This window comes from Gorilla gorilla, chromosome 6 (genome assembly GCF_029281585.2).
Source record: "Gorilla gorilla gorilla isolate KB3781 chromosome 6, NHGRI_mGorGor1-v2.1_pri, whole genome shotgun sequence".
Lineage (NCBI taxonomy): Eukaryota > Metazoa > Chordata > Mammalia > Primates > Hominidae > Gorilla > Gorilla gorilla.
The window spans coordinates 153,619,872-153,640,262 of record NC_073230.2 but is presented as its reverse complement, the minus strand read 5'-3'; the positions used below and the strand labels follow the sequence as shown (position 1 = coordinate 153,640,262).

Here is a 20,391-nt window from a genome sequence, read left to right as displayed (position 1 = left end):
GTGAGAAGTTATATCACTTCTAAGTAGACTAGGAAAATTTCAAAATAAATATTATAAATTTTAGAGCATATAACAAAACTAATAGTTATCACTAATATGCCAATAAAGAAGAAAAAAATTAAAAAAATAAAAAAGAAAAACTGTGTTAATTTGCATTTCCTCAACAGTGTGCAAGGGTTTCTTTCTCTCTGCTTCCTTCCTTGCCAACATTTGTTATCTTTTGCCTTCTTTTTTGTTTTGAGACAGGGTTTTGCTCTGTTGCCCAGCCTGGAGTACGTCTTGGCTCACTGTGATCTCCACCTCTGGGCTCAAGTGATTCTCCCACTTCAGCCTCCCGAGTAACTTAAATTACAGGCACGCACTACCACGCGTGGCTTTTTTTTTTTTTTTAAGTAGAGATGGGGTTTCGCCATTTTGGCCAGGCTGCTCTTGAACTCCTGACCTCAAGTGGTCCACTGGCCTTGGCCTCCCAAAGTGCTGGGATTACAGGCTTGAGCCGTTGTGTCTGGCTTAGCTTTTGTCTCTTAGATAATAGCCATAGTAACAGGTGCTAAGTGATATTTCATTGTGATTTTAATTTGTATTTCTCTGATGATTAGTGATGATGAATATTTGTTTATCTGTTATTCATTTGTATGTCTTTTATTAAGTGTCTGTTTAGGTCTTTTCCTTGTTTTTGATGTATTTTCTTGCTATTGAGTTATTTGAATTCTTCATGTATTTTGAATATTGTCCTCTTATCAGATATATAGTTTGCAAATATTATATCTCAGTCCATGGATTGTCTTTTCCCTCTATTAGTTGCTTTCTTTGCTGTGCAGAAGACTTTCAGTTTGATGGAATCCCATTTTTCTATTTTTGCTTTTGTTGCCTGTACTTTTGGCAAAAGAAATCTTTGCCTAGCCCAATGTCATGAAGCATTTCCCTATTTTTTTTTCTTGTAGTTTTACAGTTTCAAGTCACATGTTTAATTCTTTAATCCATTTGAGTTGATTTTTTCATATGGGGTTAGAAAAGGGTCCAGTTTTATTATTTTGCTTGTGGATATTCAGTTTCCCCATTTATTGAAGAGATTATTCTTTCTGTATTGTGTGCTCATGATACCTTTGTCAAAAATCAATTGACCATATATATGTGAGTTTATTTCTGGCCTCTCTATTCTGTTCTTTCAGTCATTGTGTCCGTTTTTATGCCAGTACCATATTGTTTTGATTACTATAGCTTTGTACTAGATTTGAAGTCAGATAATGATGCCTCCAGCCTTGTTCTTATTGCTTGAGATTACTTTGACTATTGAATTAAAGATCTTTTGTGGTTCCCTATGAGTTTTAGGATTGTATTTCTATTTCTGTGAAAAGACATTGGAATTTTGCTAGGGATTGCATAGACTCTATAGATCACTTTGGGTAGTATGGGCATTTTAACATTATTAATTTTTCCAATCCGTGGACACAAGATGTCTTTTTCTTTGTGTTATTTACAACTTATTTCATTGTTTCATAGTTTTCTGCATATAGATCTTCTGCCTCCTTGATCACATTTCTTACGTATTTTATTTGTTTGTTGCTATTTTAAATGGGGTTGATTTCCTGATTTGTTTTTCAGATAGGTCATTGCTAGTGTAAGGAAATGCTGTGGATTTTTGCATGTTGATTTTGTACCTTGCAACTTTACTGTATTTGTTTATCAGTTCTAATAGTTTGATAGTATAGTTCTTAGGGTTTTCTATATATAAGCTCATGTCATCAGCAAACAGACAATTTTACTTCTTTATTTCCTATTTGGATGTCTTTTATTTCTTTTTCTTGCCTAATTGCTCTGGCTAGTACTTGCAGTACTGTGTTGAAAAGAAGCTGTGAGAGTGGGCACCTTTGTCTTGTTCCTGACCTTAAAGGAAAAGCTTTCCACTTTTCACCATTGGATATGGTGTTAGCTGTGGGGTTTTCATATATGGCCAGTATTGTGTTGAGATAAATTCCTTCTATGCCTAACTTGTGAGTTTTTATCATAAAAGGATGTAGAATTTTTTCAAATGTTTTTTCTGTATCTATTGAGATGATCATATGGTTTTTGTCCGTTCTATTAATGTGATGCATCACATTTATTAATTTGTGTATGTTGAATTATCCATGCATCCCAGGGATAAATCCTACTTGATTATGATGAATGATCCTTTCAAGTGCTATTGAGTTTGTTTGCTAGTATTCTGTTGAGGACTTTTGTATTTATGTTCATCAGGGTTATTGGCCTGTGATTTTCTTTTCTTATAGTATCATGGAAGAATGGTCTTAACATATAAGCTCGAATATAACACTCTTCAACTTAAAATCTTTAATGACTTCCCTTTATATTTAAACTGTCTTTGTCATTGTGGTCTAAATAATCGGTTTTTGACTACCTCTCAACTTTATCTTCTATAATTATTCTGTTATCTAAGTAAACTCAAAAACAGCTGGCCTACTTTTAGTTATTTTAAGTTACAAGCTTTTCCAGGCCTTGGTCAATCATATTTTAAGGATGAAGATTAATGTATTCCTAAGATGCCCTGAGATAGCCTAAATACCGAAAACCATTCTGTGTTCCACAAACCAAGAAATGTGGTAATTAGTAAAGCATTCATTTTAAACACTTTGACCTCCTTTAAGCACTTTGCTCTTAAGTTGCCCCTCACCCCACAAGATTGTAACTCTTCATCTACAGAAGGCCCACTGTGAATTTTTGGGTAATTATCTCTTGCTTTTAACCTGAATCCAGTTATTCTTTTTCTTTCCGTTTTTCTTTTCTAGAAACACTATCCAGAATTCCTCTCCCTTCTTTCTATTCTTAGTCTTCACAGTGTCCCCTGTTTCCTAAGGAAGAATTAACTTTTGATTGTGCTCATTTAGAAAAAGAGCATAGTCAAGTTCTAAGACCATAATATGTGAAATTCTTGCATTAGTCGGTAGTAAAAATATACAGTCATTTCTGTTTCTAATTATTTGGCATTAAGGTCTGATTCCCCAAGTTAACCTATTATCACCGCTTAGATTTAATGATCACTGTTTAAGAGAATAGATGTGTTTGCTAGAAACTCCTACTCAGTAAATTGTGTTGATATTTTTATAAATATATCAAAGGTACCAGGATAGGTGGAGATATAAGCTGATTAGGTACTTTTTTCCTTCTACCTCTACAGAGTAAGATAAAGGTTAAGTATCACATTTTTGTGTAACAAAGTATCTGATTTTGATGTGCTTTCACTTCTGATATATGCAACAATGAATCTCTCATTTGAAATATGCCTTGTATATGAGTTCTGGGATCTGTGACCACTGATCCAGAAAAGATGAAGAGAAAAGGAATTCTGGTGACAAAGAAACAGGCAAGGAGGCGAAACAGTTCCAAGCTTTTCCACCTTCTTCTACATTCATTATGTGATATGGTTGCAGCAACAGTTATTTTAATTTAAAAGCTTTACTTAAATACTTTTACTTTTGCTGACTGGACCAACCACTATTATTACCCATTTCTTTTATTCCAACGCTTCTTGATAGTTACATATATTTTATTATTTTGCTCATTCATAGATATCTGCCACATTTCATTATTTTGACACTGTCACTTTACTGATGTTTTTACATTATGAAGTTAACTGATCCAATAGAAATTGTCACTTTTGGTGCTCATTCTCTGTGGTGGTGATACATGTGGGATGTTTTCTTTCTTTTTTTTCTTTTTTCTTTTTCTTTTTTTTTTGAAACAGTCTCTCTGTGTCACCCAGGCTGGAGTGCAGTGGTGCAATCTCAGCTCACTGCAACCTCTGCTTCCTGGATTCAAGCAATTCTCCTGCCTCAGCCTCCCGAGTGGCTGGGATTATAAGCATGCGCCACCACGCCCGGCTAATTTTTATATTTTTTATTTTTTTAGGAGAGATGGGGTTTCACCATATTGGCCAGGCTGGTCTCGAACTCGTGGCCTCAAGTGATCCGCCTGCCTCAGCCTCCCAAAGTGCTGGGATTACAGGCGTGAGCCACTGTGCCCAGCCGGATGTTTTCTTTTTCTCACCATCGTGGGAGATGATGTGAACTATCCAGCAGATCCAGGAGGGTAGTCAGAAGGACTTGACTTTGACTGTTGTCACTAGTATAGCAATAATTTAGGAATAGGTTCTCAAATAAATAGGAGGCATAAATGGAGATGATGTGGGATTATGCTATAAGACTGCTATAAGACTACCCAGAGTATCACAGTTATCCGTACATATCCAGATTGTATGAGAAGTCTTACTGAAGATTCAGTAAGCCTGAAATAGTAAGTTGTTACCTGTGCATCTGGGATAGATGTGAAGGCAACTTAGCACATAAATTGCTGTGTTAATTTACCTGACTTTGGTTGCCAGGTAGAGTGTAGTTTCTGGGTGATAGGTTTGTTTTCAAAATTGGAAAAGTTAGAGAATAACAGCGAGCAGTCTGCTACACAGCTAAGTATTATGGGACTCTGGGCAGCCTGCTGAAGTTTGAGTTGTGCTCTCTTTGTTGCACTCGTTTTCAACTGGTAGTGATTTTGCCCACCAAGGGACATTTGACATTTGCAGATATTGTGGTTGTCACAACTGAGGATTACTATTGGCATCTAACTGGTAGAGGCCAAGAATGCTGCTAACTATGCTACAATGCACCAGACATCTACCCATATAAAAAGACCCAAAATGTGATAGTGCCAAGGTACTAGAGAAACACCAACAAAGTTCTTTTGTAAGTTTTCTTATTCGTTAAAGGTTGAGCTTGCATGTTTGCTACCTTGTTCCTAAAGTATGGCCAATCTTTAGTAAAAATACAGTGATTGAGGGTACACGTAAACCTTAATGGTTCCTATCAACTAATATTTGGACAAACGTGCATGTACTAGCTTTACACATACAAGTTTTTTTTCTGTGCTGTTTACCTATTTGCAGTTTTGATACAATATGAGTTTTGCCTATCTTTTTTTTTTTTTTTTTGAGACGGAGTCTCGCTCTGTCACCCAGGCTGGAGTGCAGTGGCGTGATCCCGGCTCACTGCAAGCTCCGCCGTCCAGGTTCACGCCATCCTCCTGCCTCAGCCTCCCAAGTAGCTGGGACTACAGGCGCCCACCACCACACCCGGCTGATTTTTTGTATTTTTTAGTAGAGACGGGGTTTCGCCGTGTTAGCCAGGATGGTCTTGATCTCCACCTCGTGATCTGCCCGCCTCGGCCTCCCAAAGTGCTGGGATTACAGGCGTGAGCCACCACGCCTGGCCGAGTTTTGCCCATCTTTTAGAAAAACTTTTTTGTGCCACTTTAGGATGAAGAGAGATAGTTTGAGGTTTGGTTGTTTCCCTCAGATTTCTTAGTAATGAGGTATTTAGTGTCACTCAGTATTAAAGAATTATCTGATCGTAGACTTTATGAATAGGATCAAGGATGACTAAATGTCATACTTTTTCTCCATAGTGAATATAACTAGGAGAGGAGGAAGCAGGAAGTGTTAGAGAAAAAGGGTAATAGAATTTACACAACAATATTTACCAAAATGTAATAAAACTCTTCATTACCTGGTAAGAACCATATCATGAGGACTAGCACAGCACTGTACTTGTAGATGCTTAATATAAATGCCACCTGATTTTTATTCTATGTAATGTAATTCTGTGCTACTGACTTGACTGAAATTCAGAGTATAAGACTCATTGTTTGTAGGATATTACAAATAATGTGAACTTTCTTGATAATTGCACATAAATATACTATAATAAAACCTTCAATCTACAGTGCTGAAAGAGTTCTCTAAACAATTAATTATGCATTTCAGCACTCTTATGAGCCAAGTAAATTGTTACTGTCTCTCAAGGAGAGCATATATTTCTGTGAAATGCTTGTAATACAAGTTTTCCACATGAAATAATGTCTTGATAGGGAAATCTACTAATCTGTTTCTGTTAACTATGTCCATAAACTCATTTAGACCTTCGCTCATGATAGCATATACCAACAATAGGCAAAGTACCTGCAAAAATATACACCTCCTCTTACATGCTTGTTCCAACATATATTTGAGGCATAATAAAGTAGAATTTTCCAACTGAAAGGAGGATTTTGTGTCTTTGGAGCAGAAATTAATATTTGTATTAATACAGATATTAATTCTGTTTTAAGTGACAGAGAACCCAGCTTAAATTTGCCTGAACCTAGAAAGAGCATTTATTAGCTCACATAGTTGGAAAGGCTAGTGGCTGGCTTTGCCTGCAGTTATAGACACTCAAACAGTGTCTTCTCTTGTCTCCTAGCCTTACCTTCACTGTTTTGGCTTCATTCTCAGGGTAGAGTAATACATGATCATAGAATCAAATGCTTAGTCCCACAAGTTACAGGACAGTTGAAGAGGAAACCTGCAAAGTCTCCTTAGGTCTCATTTTCTTTGCCTGGGTCATATTTCTGTCTCTGAATCAGTCACTCTAGCCAGGAGATTGTGATGGCATAGATTGAGCCACATGCTGAGCTTGGATTTGGTTGGGATTCAATACCACTTATAGCTGAGAGTGCAAGAGTAAGTTTCCCTGAAGAAAATTTAAATTGTGTACAATGTAAATATTTGTCCTAACTCTTCTCTCTTTCCAGAAGTACCACTATAACAAGTTTATTGCACTTACAATTCTATAGATGTAAAAATCAATACCTTTTTGTTGTATATGTATAGTACCATATGTGTTTCTTTCTCTTGCTTTTGTCATTGATCAATATATTTTATACCCCCTACTTATGAAGATCTTCAAGGAAATACCATAACTTCTCTTTTAAATAATAGAAATATCCTAAATAGACATTTTATTGTTTATAAAGTATTTAAGAAATATCAAAACCGACCACCCAAACATTCTTAGGAATTCATTAAGTGAAAATTTCCATGAGTCTTTTTATAAAGTGTAGTTCTTATTAGGCTTCAGTCTATATTTGGGGTTTTAACACAGGCAGAAAAATACCTGTAGGTAGATTAAATACTTTTCAGCAAGTAATATTTCTGAAAGAATGTATCAGTTTAGAGCATCTTGGCTGATTAAAGTATTATATCAGTATTGTCCCTAGTGATGAAAATTGGATAAGACTGGGTATATGGTGGCTCATGCCTCTATAATCCTGGCTTTGGGAGGCCACATTGAGGGGATCAGTTGAGGCCAGGATTTTGAGACCAGCCTGGGCAACATAGTTAGACCTTGTCTCTATAACATTTAAAAACATTAGTCAGGTATGGTGAGATGCACCTGTAGCTTCAACTACTTGAAGGTTGAGGTAAGAGGATTGCTCCAGCCCAGGAGTTTGAGGTGACCATGAGCTATGATCACACCACTGCATTCCAGCCTAAGCATCAGCATGAGACCCTGTCTCACAAAAAAAGAAAGAAAGAAAGAAAGAAAAGAGCTGGTTAAAAACTCAGATTTTCAACTGAAAATAAATTAAAGACTTAACTGTAAGACCTGAAACTATGAAAGACCTAAAACAAAACATAGCGGGGAAACTTCATGACATTGATCATGGCAATGATTTCATGGATATGACATTAAAAGCAAAGGAAACCAAAGCAGAAATAGACAAGTGGGACTACATCAAATTTAAGAGCTTCTGCAGAGCAAAGGAAGCAATGGAGTGAAAAGGCAACCTATGGAATAGGAGAAAATATTTGCAAACCATGTATCTGATAAGGGGTTAATTTCTAAAATACATAAGGAACTCCTAGAACTCAATAGTGAGAAAACTAATAACACTATTTTAAAGTGAGAAGTTTTGTTGTTGGTGTATAAGAATGCTTGTGATTTTTGTACATTGATTTTGCATCCTGAGACTTTGCTGAAGTTGCTTATCAGCTTAAGGAGATTTTGGGCTGAGACAATGGGGTTTTCTAGATATACAATCATGTCGTCTGCAAACAGGGACAATTTGACTTCCTCTTTTCCTAATTGAATACCCTTTATTTCCTTCTCCTGCCTAATTGCCCTGGCCAGAACTTCCAACACTATGTTGAATAGGAGTGGTGAGACAGGGCATCCCTGTCTTGTGCCAGTTTTCAAAGGGAATGCTTCCAGTTTTTGCCCATTCAGTATGATATTGGCTGTGGGTTTGTCATAGATAGCTCTTATTATTTTGAAATACGTCCCATCAATACCTAATTTATTGAGAGTTTTTAGCATGAAGGGTTGTTGAATTTTGTCAAAGGCCTTTTCTGCATCTATTGAGATAATCATGTGGTTTTTGTCTTTGGTTCTGTTTATATGCTGGATTACATTTATTGATTTGCATATATTGAGCCAGCCTTGCATCCCAGGGATGAAGCCCACTTGATCATGAGCCAAATCATGAGTGAACTCCCATTCACAATTGCTTCAAAGAGAATAAAATACCTAGGAATCCAACTTACAAGGGATGTGAAGGACCTCTTCAAGGAGAACTACAAACCACTGCTCAAGGAAATAAAAGAGGATACAAACAAATGGAATAACATTCCATGCTCATGGGTAGGAAGAATCAATATCATGAAAATGGCCATACTGCCCAAGGTAATTTACAGATTCATTGCCATCCCCATCAAGCTACCAATGCCTTTCTTCACAGAATTGGAAAAAACTACTTTAAAGTTCATATGGAACCAAAAAAGAGCCCGCATTGCCAAGTCAATCCTAAGCCAAAAGAACAAAGCTGGAGGCATCACACTACCTGACTTCAAACTATACTACAAGGCTACAGTAACCAAAACAGCATGGTACTGGTACCAAAACAGAGATATAGATCAATGGAACAGAACAGAGCCCTCAGAAATAATGCTGCATATCTACAACTATCTGATCTTTGACAAACCTGAGAAAAACAAGCAATGGGGAAAGGATTCCCTATTTAATAAATGGTGCTGGGAAAACTGGCTAGCCATATGTAGAAAGCTGAAACTGGATCCCTTCCTTACACCTTATACAAAAATCAATTCAAGACGGATTAAAGACTTAAATGTTAGACCTAAAACCATAAAAACCCTAGAAGAAAACCTAGGCATTACCATTCAGGACATAGTCATGGGCAAGGACTTCATGTCTAAAACACCAAAAGCAATGGCAACAAAAGCCAAAATTGACAAATGGGATCTAATTAAACTAAAGAGCTTCTGCACAGCAAAAGAAACTACCATCAGAGTGAACAGGCAACCTACAACATGGGAGAAAATTTTCGCAACCTACTCATCTGACAAAGGCCTAATATCCAGAATCTACAATGAACTCAAACAAATTTACAAGAAAAAAACAACCCCATCAAAAAGTGGGTGAAGGACATGAACAGACACTTCTCAAAAGAAGACATTTATGCAGCCAAAAAACACATGAAAAAATGCTCATCATCACTGGCCATCAGAGAAATGCAAATCAAAACCACAATGAGATACCATCTCACACCAGTTAGAATGGCAATCATTAAAAAGTCAGGAAACAACAGGTGCTGGAGAGGATGTGGAGAAATAGGAACACTTTTACACTGTTGGTGGGACTGTAAACTAGTTCAACCATTGTGGAAGTCAGTGTGGCGATTCCTCAGGGATCTAGAACTGGAAATAGCATTTGACCCAGCCATCCCATTACTGGGTATATACCCAAAGGACTATAAATCCTGCTGCTATAAAGACACATGCACATGTATGTTTATTGCAGCATTATTCACAATAGCGAAGACGTGGAACCAACCCAAATGTCCAACAATGATAGACTGGATTAAGAAAATGTGGCACATATACACCATGGAATACTATGTAGCCATAAAAAATGATGAGTTCATGTCCTTTGTAGGGACATGGATGAAATTGGAAAACATCATTCTCAGTAAACTATCGCAAGAACAAAAAACCAAACACCGCGTATTCTTACTCATAGGTGGGAATTGAACAATGAGATCACATGGACACAGGAAGGGCAATATCACACTCTGGGGACTGTTGTGCGGTGGGGGGAGGGGGGAGGGATAGCACTGGGGAGATATACCTAATGCTAGATGACGAGTTAATGGGTGCAGCACACCAGCATGGCACATGTATACATATGTAACTAACCTGCACAATGTGCACATGTACCCTAAAACTTAAAGTATAATAAAAATAAATAAAGTGAGAAGTTTTTAATATAAATTTAAGGTATACAATATGATTTTTTGTGAACTTTTAGGTTCAGGGGTATATATGTGGGTTTGTTATATTGGTAAATTTTGTGTCATGGGGTTTAGTGTACAGGCTGTTTTATCACTCAGGTACTAATCATAGTATTCAATAGGTAGTTTTTTGATCCTCTCCTTTTTCTCACCTTCTGCCCTCAAGTAGGTCCTGGTATGTGTTGTTCCCTTCTTTGTGTGTGTGTGTTCCCAGTGGTTGGCACCCTTTTATAAGTGAGAGCATGCAGTATTTGGTTTTCTGTTCCTGTGTTAGTTTGCTTATGATACTGGCCTCTAGCTTCATCCATGTTGCTGCAAGAGACATAATCTGGTTTTTTTTTATGGCTCTGTAATATTCCATGGCATATCTGTACCACATTTTCTTTATCCACTCTACTGTTGATGGGCATTTAGGTTGATTCCGTGTTTTTGCTATTGTGAATAGTGTTGCAGTGAACATACGTGTGTGTGTGTCTTTATGGCAGAACGATCTGTATTCCTTTGGTATATACCCAATAATGGGATTGCTGGGTTGAATGGTAATTCTGTTTTAAGTTCTTTGAGAAACCACCAAACTGCTTTCCATAGTGGCAGAACTAATTTACATTCCCACCAGCAGTGTGTAAGAATTCCCTTTTCTCCACAGTCTTGCCGGCATCTTGTTATTTTTTGACTTTTTAACAATAGCTATTCTGATTGATGTGAGATGGTATCTCACTGTGGTTTTAATTTGCATTTCTCTGATCATTAGTGATGTTGAGCATTTTTAGATGTTGGCCATGTGTATGTCTTCTTTTGAAAGGTACAACATGATGTTTTGATATACGTAATGATTAGAGGTAAGCAGTTTAACATACTCATCATCTTATATATATATATATATATTTTTTTTTTTTTTTTGGTAAGCACATCTAAAATCTACTCTCTTCAAAATGGTTAAAGGACTTGAATAGACATTTCTCTAAAGAAGACACACAAATGGCCAACAGGTACGTGAAAAGATGTTCAATTCACTAATCATCACGGAAATACAAATCAAAACCACAGTGAGGTATCGACTCACACCTGTTAGGATGACTGTTATCAAAAAACAAAAGACAGCATGTATTGTTGAGGATATGGAGAAATTGGAACACTTGGACACTTGGTAGGAGTGAAAAACACGTGCACTCGGTTGGTTTACACTGTTGAAAACTGTGTGGTGAAAATTAACAATAAAATTACCATAAAGTCCTGAAATCCCACTTCTGGGTGTTTAATCCAAAAGAATGGAAATCAGGATCCCAAACAGGTATTAGCACTCCCATGTTCATTGTGGCACCACTCACAATAGCTAAGATGTGGAAACAACCTAAATGTCAATGGATAAATCAATAAAGAAATGTAGACTATACATATAATGAAATGTTTTTCAGCCTTAAAAAAGAATGAACATAATATGTGACAACATAGATGAACCCAGATAACATTATGCTAACCGAAGTGAGCCAGTCACAGAAAGACAAATACAGTGTGATTCTACTTAATATGAAGTGTCATAAATAGTCAAACATATATAATCAGAGGGTAGAATGCTGGTTACCAGGAGCTTGGGGGAAGGACAAATGGGGAGTTGCTCTTCAATGAGTGTAAAGTTTTAGTCAATGCCAGATGAACAAATTCTAGAGATCTTTTGTACGATATTGTATCTATAGTTAACAATACCGTTTTTTATATACTTATTTAACAGATTAGATCTGATCTTGTGTTCTTAATGCAATACAAATTAAAACAAAAACAAAAACTCACTTATCTTCTTCATGCCTGATAGTAAACTTTCAACTGATACCTGTGTAGTTATGTATGTACTCACATGTTTAACAAATAATTATCACTTCCTTATTGATGTGCGGTTGCTAGTGGGCTGTTTCTGAGGTGCATTCAGACGGGATATATTTTCTTTCTAACTCTTATGGGTGCTAGAGGTGGCTTAGCAGAAGTTGGAGATTAAGTGGTTTACTGTTGTTTCTCGGGTTTGGGACAGAATCCCTAGCTCAAACTATGAATATTGACAGATTAGATTGATTTCAGGAACATAAGACTTCATTGAATCTTTGGAGTACTAGGGGCAAGAACTTGGTTAGGAATAAACAGGATTTAAGTAACTAGAATTATTTAGCTCTCCTGGGACTCAGTGAAACATCTTCTAAATAAGATTCTGGAACTTCTCTGTCCTCTAATTTAACTGTAGACACCTGTGACTCAATCCTGACCAACCTGGCAAAATATCTAATTCTTTCTCCTGAGATTGTATCTGGAATCATTCTTGCTATATCTTAAGTCTATAACTCTTGTTTTTCCTTTTAATTATTACTGTTGGTTTTAAAATTGTAATTACAATATAATTCATATTACTGAGAAAAATATCTTCAACAGCACAGTGATTATTGTAAGTAATTTTTTAAAAAGTCTTTTTCGTTATGCCAACCCCATTTCTCATAAATAATCCCTGTTAATGAGTTTGGTGTATGGAATATAGAAGTGGTCTTGTGTTTGGATTAACAAACTAATAAGACATGATAGGCTTTACTCAATGCCAGGTTTAAGGGCACGAGGCAGGTAATAAAGCTTGATAACAAAATTAGTGAGGTCTGTCATTTCACAGTAATTGCTTTCAAATGTACCAGTAAGTCCACATTTTGGATATGCTTTGCCAGGGAAGCCATTGATTTTGGGGTCTCTTTAGTTTTTATCCCTTTGTTTCCTTCGGGGTGCCAGACTAGGGCCCATTTTCCAGTGCAGGTGCATCTTATTAATGCTGATGGCCGGTTACTTGCTCTACAACCTTGACATAAAGACCTTTCCCTGATGCTTTCTTGGATTTGGTATGTTCCTATACCTTCCATGAATTGCTATTGCAAGGAAGATTTGACCAAGGTTATTCAAACTTTAAAAGTAACAGTATATCTCATAACAGATAATATACTAATACATATAAGATCTAACGTTTTTGAGGGTAGTAAAATAGGACCATGGTATATTTTATCAATATTCACCTGTGGGCCGTATAAATTTGCCATTAGTTTTTCATGATTACACATACTGTCACAGCAAATATCCTTGTACATATTTCCTTGTAATTTTGGGCAAGTATTTATGCAGGCTACATAGAATTTCTGGATAAAAAGGTAAACACCTTTAAATTTTTTATAAATCTGCCAAACTGTCCCTCAACGTTATAGTCTCATCAACAGCATGTGAGATAATGTTTCCTCCTGCACCTTCCTTCTACTTTTATTTATGTTGTCTCTCTCTAGTCCCTGAATTTTTGTGTGTGTGATTTTGGTAGGATATACAAAATGATCTTGATTTTGCACTAAAATCAGAATGCTTAGGATTAGCTCAACATCATAGGACTAAGTGGCTGATCTAGACTAGCACTGTCTGTCTCTTGTATTCTTTGAGTTAACTGAAACTGCAGAATCTATTTTGTTTTATTCTCCTACTTTAATATTTGGAACTAATTTATAATCTACTTTGCAGAAAGTGAAGTTATTTCAACTCAACTTTATTCCAAAGAAATAGGGAACTATTTGAAATAGGGAACTAACCTCTGCTTGTGCCTGAAGCTCTTCATTATTTGTCAGTAATGTTAACTTATGCCAAGTAAAAAAAAAAAAAAAAGTTAAAGATGTATTTCACCTACTTATGGGTTCTACTAAAATATAAAGTTGCTGTAGAGGTTTTTAATATATTTTAGTCTTCATCTGTTTATCAGCCTGTTGCATGGTAAGTAATTGCTCAACCATTGAAGTTATGTTATGTGACAAATCTGCAGAAATTTTGCTGTATAAGCCAATAGAATTTTTACATTAAAAGATAACTCATGCAGTAACTTCTATTCATTAAAGCTTGGGACAACTTAAATGATGATAAAGTGAACATTTTTTTAGGTAGATTCATTACGATTTATCAAAAATTAAAGAATGTCCTCTACTTCTGGTTCCTTTAGTTGGTCACTTTCTCTAACAGTGATATTGGTTTACACATTTTTCAAATGTCGCTGTGTGTGAACTTATGCCAATGTTGTTTACAATGTGTTGGAAACATTTCATTTTTCAAATGCAGTTTTATTTATGTTTATAGAAAATATTTGAAACTGGTGAAAACCTCTTTGTTAATAAAATGAAGGAGAGGCAGAACACATTTTTTTGGTCATGCTTTATTGAAAACAAAATGGTTTTAGGGACAGACTGGAACTTGTTTTTCCTTCCAGATGGATTGAATCCCTACTCTCAACCTACAAGCACTGAGAAAATAGTCTAAACATTTCATCATGCTTATTTTAGCTCCCTTTGCCATTTAAAGCAGAAATAGATGTGGACAAATTTACTTCCTATGATATAGGTGTTTCTCTTTTTATACACTGCTCAAGAAATATCAATTTAAAGGTGGATGTTGGAAATAACAGGCATTAGCGTTTTTTCTATTGTAAAAGTAACAATGATCTTAGATGAACTGGATTTATTATTAGCAGTTTTACACATTCACCCACTGAAATTCATTTCTTCTTTCCTTGTCTTCCTCTTGCATTTTGGTGACTCCTTTACAGCCCTCACCACAGTCTACAGTGCATTGCATGTATTTGCTTCTGTTTTCATGTTTTTCACTATAATATGAACCCAGAGAACTAGATCTGTTTATTGTTCATCTTTTTATTTTATGTAAGCCTAGCACATAATAGGAATACACGTTGAATTCAACCGATCTTTGCAAAATGGTATAATGTGAAAAATTGGCAAGTCATCCTATTTGATAATCCTTGACCATTAAAAATGACTATTTCTGAGATTTTCATATTACTTTAGTGAATCGGTTATTACATAAAAATATTCCATACACTTGTTAGTTTCATTTACAGAAAATTGTTTTATATTCTCTAAAGATAATTACCGATAGTTTACCATCTGTTTCTATTAATGAGTCCTTTCTATCTCCCTAATCACTTGTTTTGTGCTATATTTTATATGTGAAATGATCTGTTTTTTAGCTTTTGATGGTTTTGATACTTAGGAAATGTGCAATATCTTCTGTGATCTTCTGCAAGTTATATTTGTGACATAATTTGAATTTGAGTGTCACTCCTTACTAGGAAATGTGTGTTGGTAATTTGTAAAATGAGACATCCCTTTTAGATGTCTTTATAAAAACTCTTATTTTTGTTTTTTATTTTCTAAGTAGATAAGGCTTTTCTTTTCCAGAAACACAATTTTTTCAGATTTTTTTTTCATTCTGACAAAAATGGAGAAAGAGGACTCAATGTTTATTGAATGCTTATTGTATTCTTTTATCGTAATGAGCACTATATATAATCATTAAATAATTACTTAATAACCTTATTCCATAAGTAATATGCTTATTTACTGGTGAGTAAGCTACAGAGAAAATGAATATTTTTTTTTCCACTTGGCCTCTGCTTTATTTCTCATGTGACATAGAACACAGAAAATAGTCTTACATATCATGGATAAGTGGAAAATACATTGGAACTTTTATTTCTGACAATATAGTCCGGTAGATATTCTTTAAATATCCCATCCATAGGAAAAGGATTTTTTTAAAAAAAAAGATAAAAGAAGGTATAGAAAATATGAGCAACAGATTATCAGAAAAGACCTTGAATTGAAAAAAGAATCAAATAGAACTTCTTTAAAAAGAATCAGTAAGACTATAAACTTTAATGTTTTAAACAGGTGACTAGACATAATTGCAAGAGAGGTTTGAAGAAATTACATGCATCCACAGAAAGAAAAGGTGATAGAAGCGACACAGTTTAAGAAATGTGAAGGGCAGAATGAGACTGTCTAAAAATACATTTAAATGGAGAGTCAGAAAATTGATGCGTAGAGAGAATGAAAGGCAGGAAATAATGGAATTAAAAGTGGCTAAGAATTATCCAGAACTGAAGAAAGTCATGGGTCCTCAGATTTAGGAAGCACATTTTGTTGTTGTTTTTCAGACAGGGTCTGGCTCTGTCGCCTAGGCTGGAGTGCAGTGGTGCCATCTTGGCTTACTGCAGCCTGGACCTCCCCAGGCTCAAGCGATCCTCCAGCTCAGCCTCCTGAGTAGCTGGGACTACAGGTGAGTGCCACCATGCTCAGCTAATTTTTAAAAATTTCTTGTAGAGACAGGGTCATGCCATGTTGCCCAGGCCGGTCTTGAATTTCTCAGCTCAAGCAGTCCTCCCGCCTTTGCCTCTCGAAGTGCTGGGATTACATTCCTAAGGCCTCCACGCCCAACCTTGGAAGCACAGTTAATTCCAAATAAGCTACACGATGGTGAAATTTGGAAAACTAAAGACAAAGGGAAAGTCTTAAAATTTGCCAAAAAGAGAAAACAGGTTAGATACACAAGAATATTGGACTGACAGCAGCTTTCTGAAAGTATCAGTGTACCGATGGCAATCAGAAGCCAATGTACTAATACCATCAAATTTACTACCAATTTACAGTATTATTTATACTCAGCTAATCTATTATTCCAGAATGAAGCTGAAATCATTACATTTGCAGCCACACAGAAGAGGAGTGTCTTTACCACCAAGAGAGGCTCATTAAATGTACATTAAAGCTGGGTGGGGTATACAGGTGTGAAATGTCAGGAGGTGGTTAGGTCCCCTGCTGAGATTTGGGACCATTCCATCCTATTTCAAATACTTTCATGAGACATCTTGCCCTCGTGGGTGGATTAAATTCAGGGGAAATTCCCACAATGGAAATTGTGGATTTTTATTTGTTTAAGTGGTCATTTTCTAGCATCTGTTATTTTACAGTTTCTAAAACAAATCATGTATCACTGATCTTTTTCTAGAGGCTGTACTCATCTGAACTATTTTGTATTTCAAATACCTGAGGAATACATAAGGGAAAGTGGCTGTTTGTTTTCTTTCCCTCAATTCCGCTTACCTGTGCCATTAATTTTAATTTCAAAGAAAAGTAGTTTGTCACTTTGTTTGTCAATTCTGAGAGTGGACTTTAATTAATTGGCTTCTGGCGTATTTGCACTGGTTAGAAGATGCTTAAAGTGGAGACCCTGTCACATTATCTTAGGCCTCTAGCAAAGAACCTGCTAGTTTGATGCCTAACAATGTTCATTCTGAGCTGATGGTAAGATACTAAATATTTCTATGAAAAACAGAAATCAGAAAGGTAGCACCAGCAATAAAAATAGCTTTCCATGGACTGCAAAAACTTCAGGGAGCAGTTGATTAGCAGCATCAAATCCGAGAGCAGTAGCAGGGAGAAATCATGTGAAAGGAGGAGGCCAAGGCCCAAGTTGGAGAGACGGTGGGATTTATTTGATTACCTTAGCATTTCCAAGTTTCAGTTAATTTTGTACCACCTTCACAATTTTTACATTATGCTCATATTATCTAGATTATTATTTACTTATATTTTAAAATAAACTTATCATTTATTTTTAAGAGGAAATGTTTTAATCAAAATAAAAATTGAAACCCATACTACATATTGTAAATCAAAAGAATATGTAAAAATTATTAAAAGGAGAGAACACAATGAAAACCATATCCTGCCGGGTGCAGAGGCTCACGCCTGTAATCCCAACACTTTGGGAGTCCAAGGTGGGTGGATCACTTGAGCCCAGGAGTTTGAAACCAGCCTGAGCAAACCCTATCTCTACAAAAAATATAAAAATTAGCAGGATGTGGTGGTGTATGTCTGTAGCCCCAGCTACCTGGGAGACTGACGTGGGAGGATCACCTGAGTCCAGGAGGTTGAGGCTGCAGTGAGCTGTGATCGAGCCATTGGACTCACGCCTGGGTGACAGCGCAAGACCCTGTCTCAAACCGCAAAAACAACAAACCATTTTCTGTTGCCTGTCATAGAGCCCGAGGCCTATCTTCTGTTATAAAAAGGAAAAAAGTTTCAAGAAACATTGAAGACATGCTAGCACCGTCTACAGTCTTCTTCTCCTTTATGTAATCAAAAAAGATGCAAAGGCTGGGCGCGGTGGCTCATGCCTGTTATCCCAGCACTTTGAGAGGCTGAGGTGGGTGGATCACCTGAAGTCAGGAGTTTGAGACCAGCCTGGCCAATATGGTGAAACCACGTCTCCACTAAAAATACAAAAATATGCTAGGCATGGTGGCGCATGCCTGTAATCCCAGCTACTCGGGAGGCTAAGGCTGGAGAATCTCTAGAACCTGGGAAGTGGAGGTTGCAGTGAGCCGAGATCACACCACTGCCCTCCAGCCTGGGCAACAGAGCCAGACTCCATCTCAGGAAAAAAAAAAAAAAAAAAGATGCAGAAAGGAAATAAACTTGTCATTTGTCATGTGCAATATAGAATTGTTTTTAGTACCAGCAGTGTCAACAGATGAATGTGAAATGATTCACAGAGGTTAGCGTGACTCTGTGCGTCTGAGTGCCTGCTTTTTAGTGATCATCATTTGAAAGATATTGCTCTGTGCCTCCTGTATTGAAATGATTTTGTTCTTTCTATTTGAAGCTCTTTTAAGAGCCTGTGCCGATGGAGGTGCCAACCGCTTATATGATATCACCGAAGGAGAGAGAGAAAGGTATGCTTTCTTTTAGTCAGTGTGCATAGTACCACGAATTTCTGCTCTTCTGTTGTTTTATTTTCTTCTTGTAAGTGGACATTGTTAATTCTCCTTCAGACTCTTTTATAGAAAATCTCCTCAGTGAGGGAAGAGTAACCTGAGCTGCTTAACCATGTTGTATTATTTCTTGCTTTGAACGGTATCTCTTAGTAGAATGAGGCCCATCTATTCTCATTTTAAAAACCTTCATTCTGCTACTTCAAAGCCACAGTAAGTAGCATTATCAGATCTTGATACTTGTGAGAACTGTGAAAGTCAGCTTAAATAAAACTTCAAATTGCAATTTGAGATGTTATTCAAACAGTGTAAATGAATGAAAACTGATTTTATATAAAGTAGATGTATATTCCCTCATAGAAAATATGAGATTTTATATTAGTGTTGAGTAAAGCTCAGTATAATTTAACTTAATTATTTCTCAGTTATGCATACACTTATATGTTAGGAGATAAAGAGTTTCCTTAAGATTTACTATCCCTGCTGTCTGATTTGTCATATCTGTATGCGGTAAGGTATTTTTAGATAAGACAATATGTTTGATGGAAGTAGATTTTAAACCGAGCTCATTGTGAACATGTTTGTAGTCCAAACACCTTGGCAAACACAAGAATTTATAGTGAACATATAAGTAGACTAACTATGAAACATAGTTTCATCTCTATCATATGTGTTATTATATTGAAATGTTTATAGTTTAAGAAATTACCTTCTTGGTGCAAAAAATAAAAACATTATGATGTAACACACTCTAGGTACAAATTAAATATATGTATTTTGAAATAATATATTTTTCTTTATGGGATCAAAAATTCTAACACTAGAGCTGCTTTTTGAAAGCAGCCGGTTTCTTATAGGAGGAAGGCATGTTTCCTTCGAGACTGGACGTGCTAATGCTAATGTCTGGGGACTAGATGCATTATCAAAAAATATAACAAGAGTGACAGCCAAGAAGACAGTTTAAATTCTTAACATTTTTTGCTCCTTCATTTTGTAACTTTACAGATTCCTCTGACAGTATCCTCCAAGACCTGACATGGACAATGTGTGAAAAAGCGCTCAAGTATGTGTTGTAAAAAAAGGGTCTAGGCCAGTTACTTCAGATAAGAGCATAATGCCCATGAGGCCAAGCTTATGTATTGGGCCTGTAGCCTGCTTGCTGGCAAATAATCTGGTGCCAAGTATTCTCTCATGGCAGGTGTAGCTTGTGAACGTAATTGTAACCACAACTGTGAAAGGATCTCAACACTGTGCCTTCCAAGTGATCTTTGATCATAAGATCTGTCGATAATGCTTGTGAAGAAATATAGACTCTCATATTGATTATTTTTACTGAATTGGAGTGGACACTAATAAGAAAGATAACAGAGCACTTTAAAAAATGATTTCAACTTTTATTTTAGATTCAGGGCATATATATATATATATATGTAGTTTTGTTACATGTGTATATTGTGTGATGCTGAAGTTTGGGATATGAATGATCCCGTTACCCAGGTAGTGAGCGTAATATCCAGTAGTTACTTTTTCAACCCCTAACCCCCTCCCTCCCCATTCTCATAGTTAACAGTGGCTATTGTTGCCATCATTATGTCCATGAGTAC

The 20,391-nt window shown here is 36.3% G+C and overlaps 1 protein-coding gene across 5 annotated transcripts in view; it reads left to right on the top strand.

Annotated features, from left to right (window-relative positions):
- The window catches only part of TPK1 (thiamin pyrophosphokinase 1), a 391,781-nt gene that overhangs the window by 140,957 nt on the left and 230,433 nt on the right, over positions 1-20,391 (top strand). For all 5 annotated transcript variants that reach the window (XM_063708824.1, XM_063708825.1, XM_063708823.1 and 2 more), the window contains exon 4: positions 18,679-18,748. In XM_063708824.1, coding sequence (XP_063564894.1) covers positions 18,679-18,748 — 70 coding nt within the window. The remainder of the gene's footprint in view (positions 1-18,678; positions 18,749-20,391) is intronic.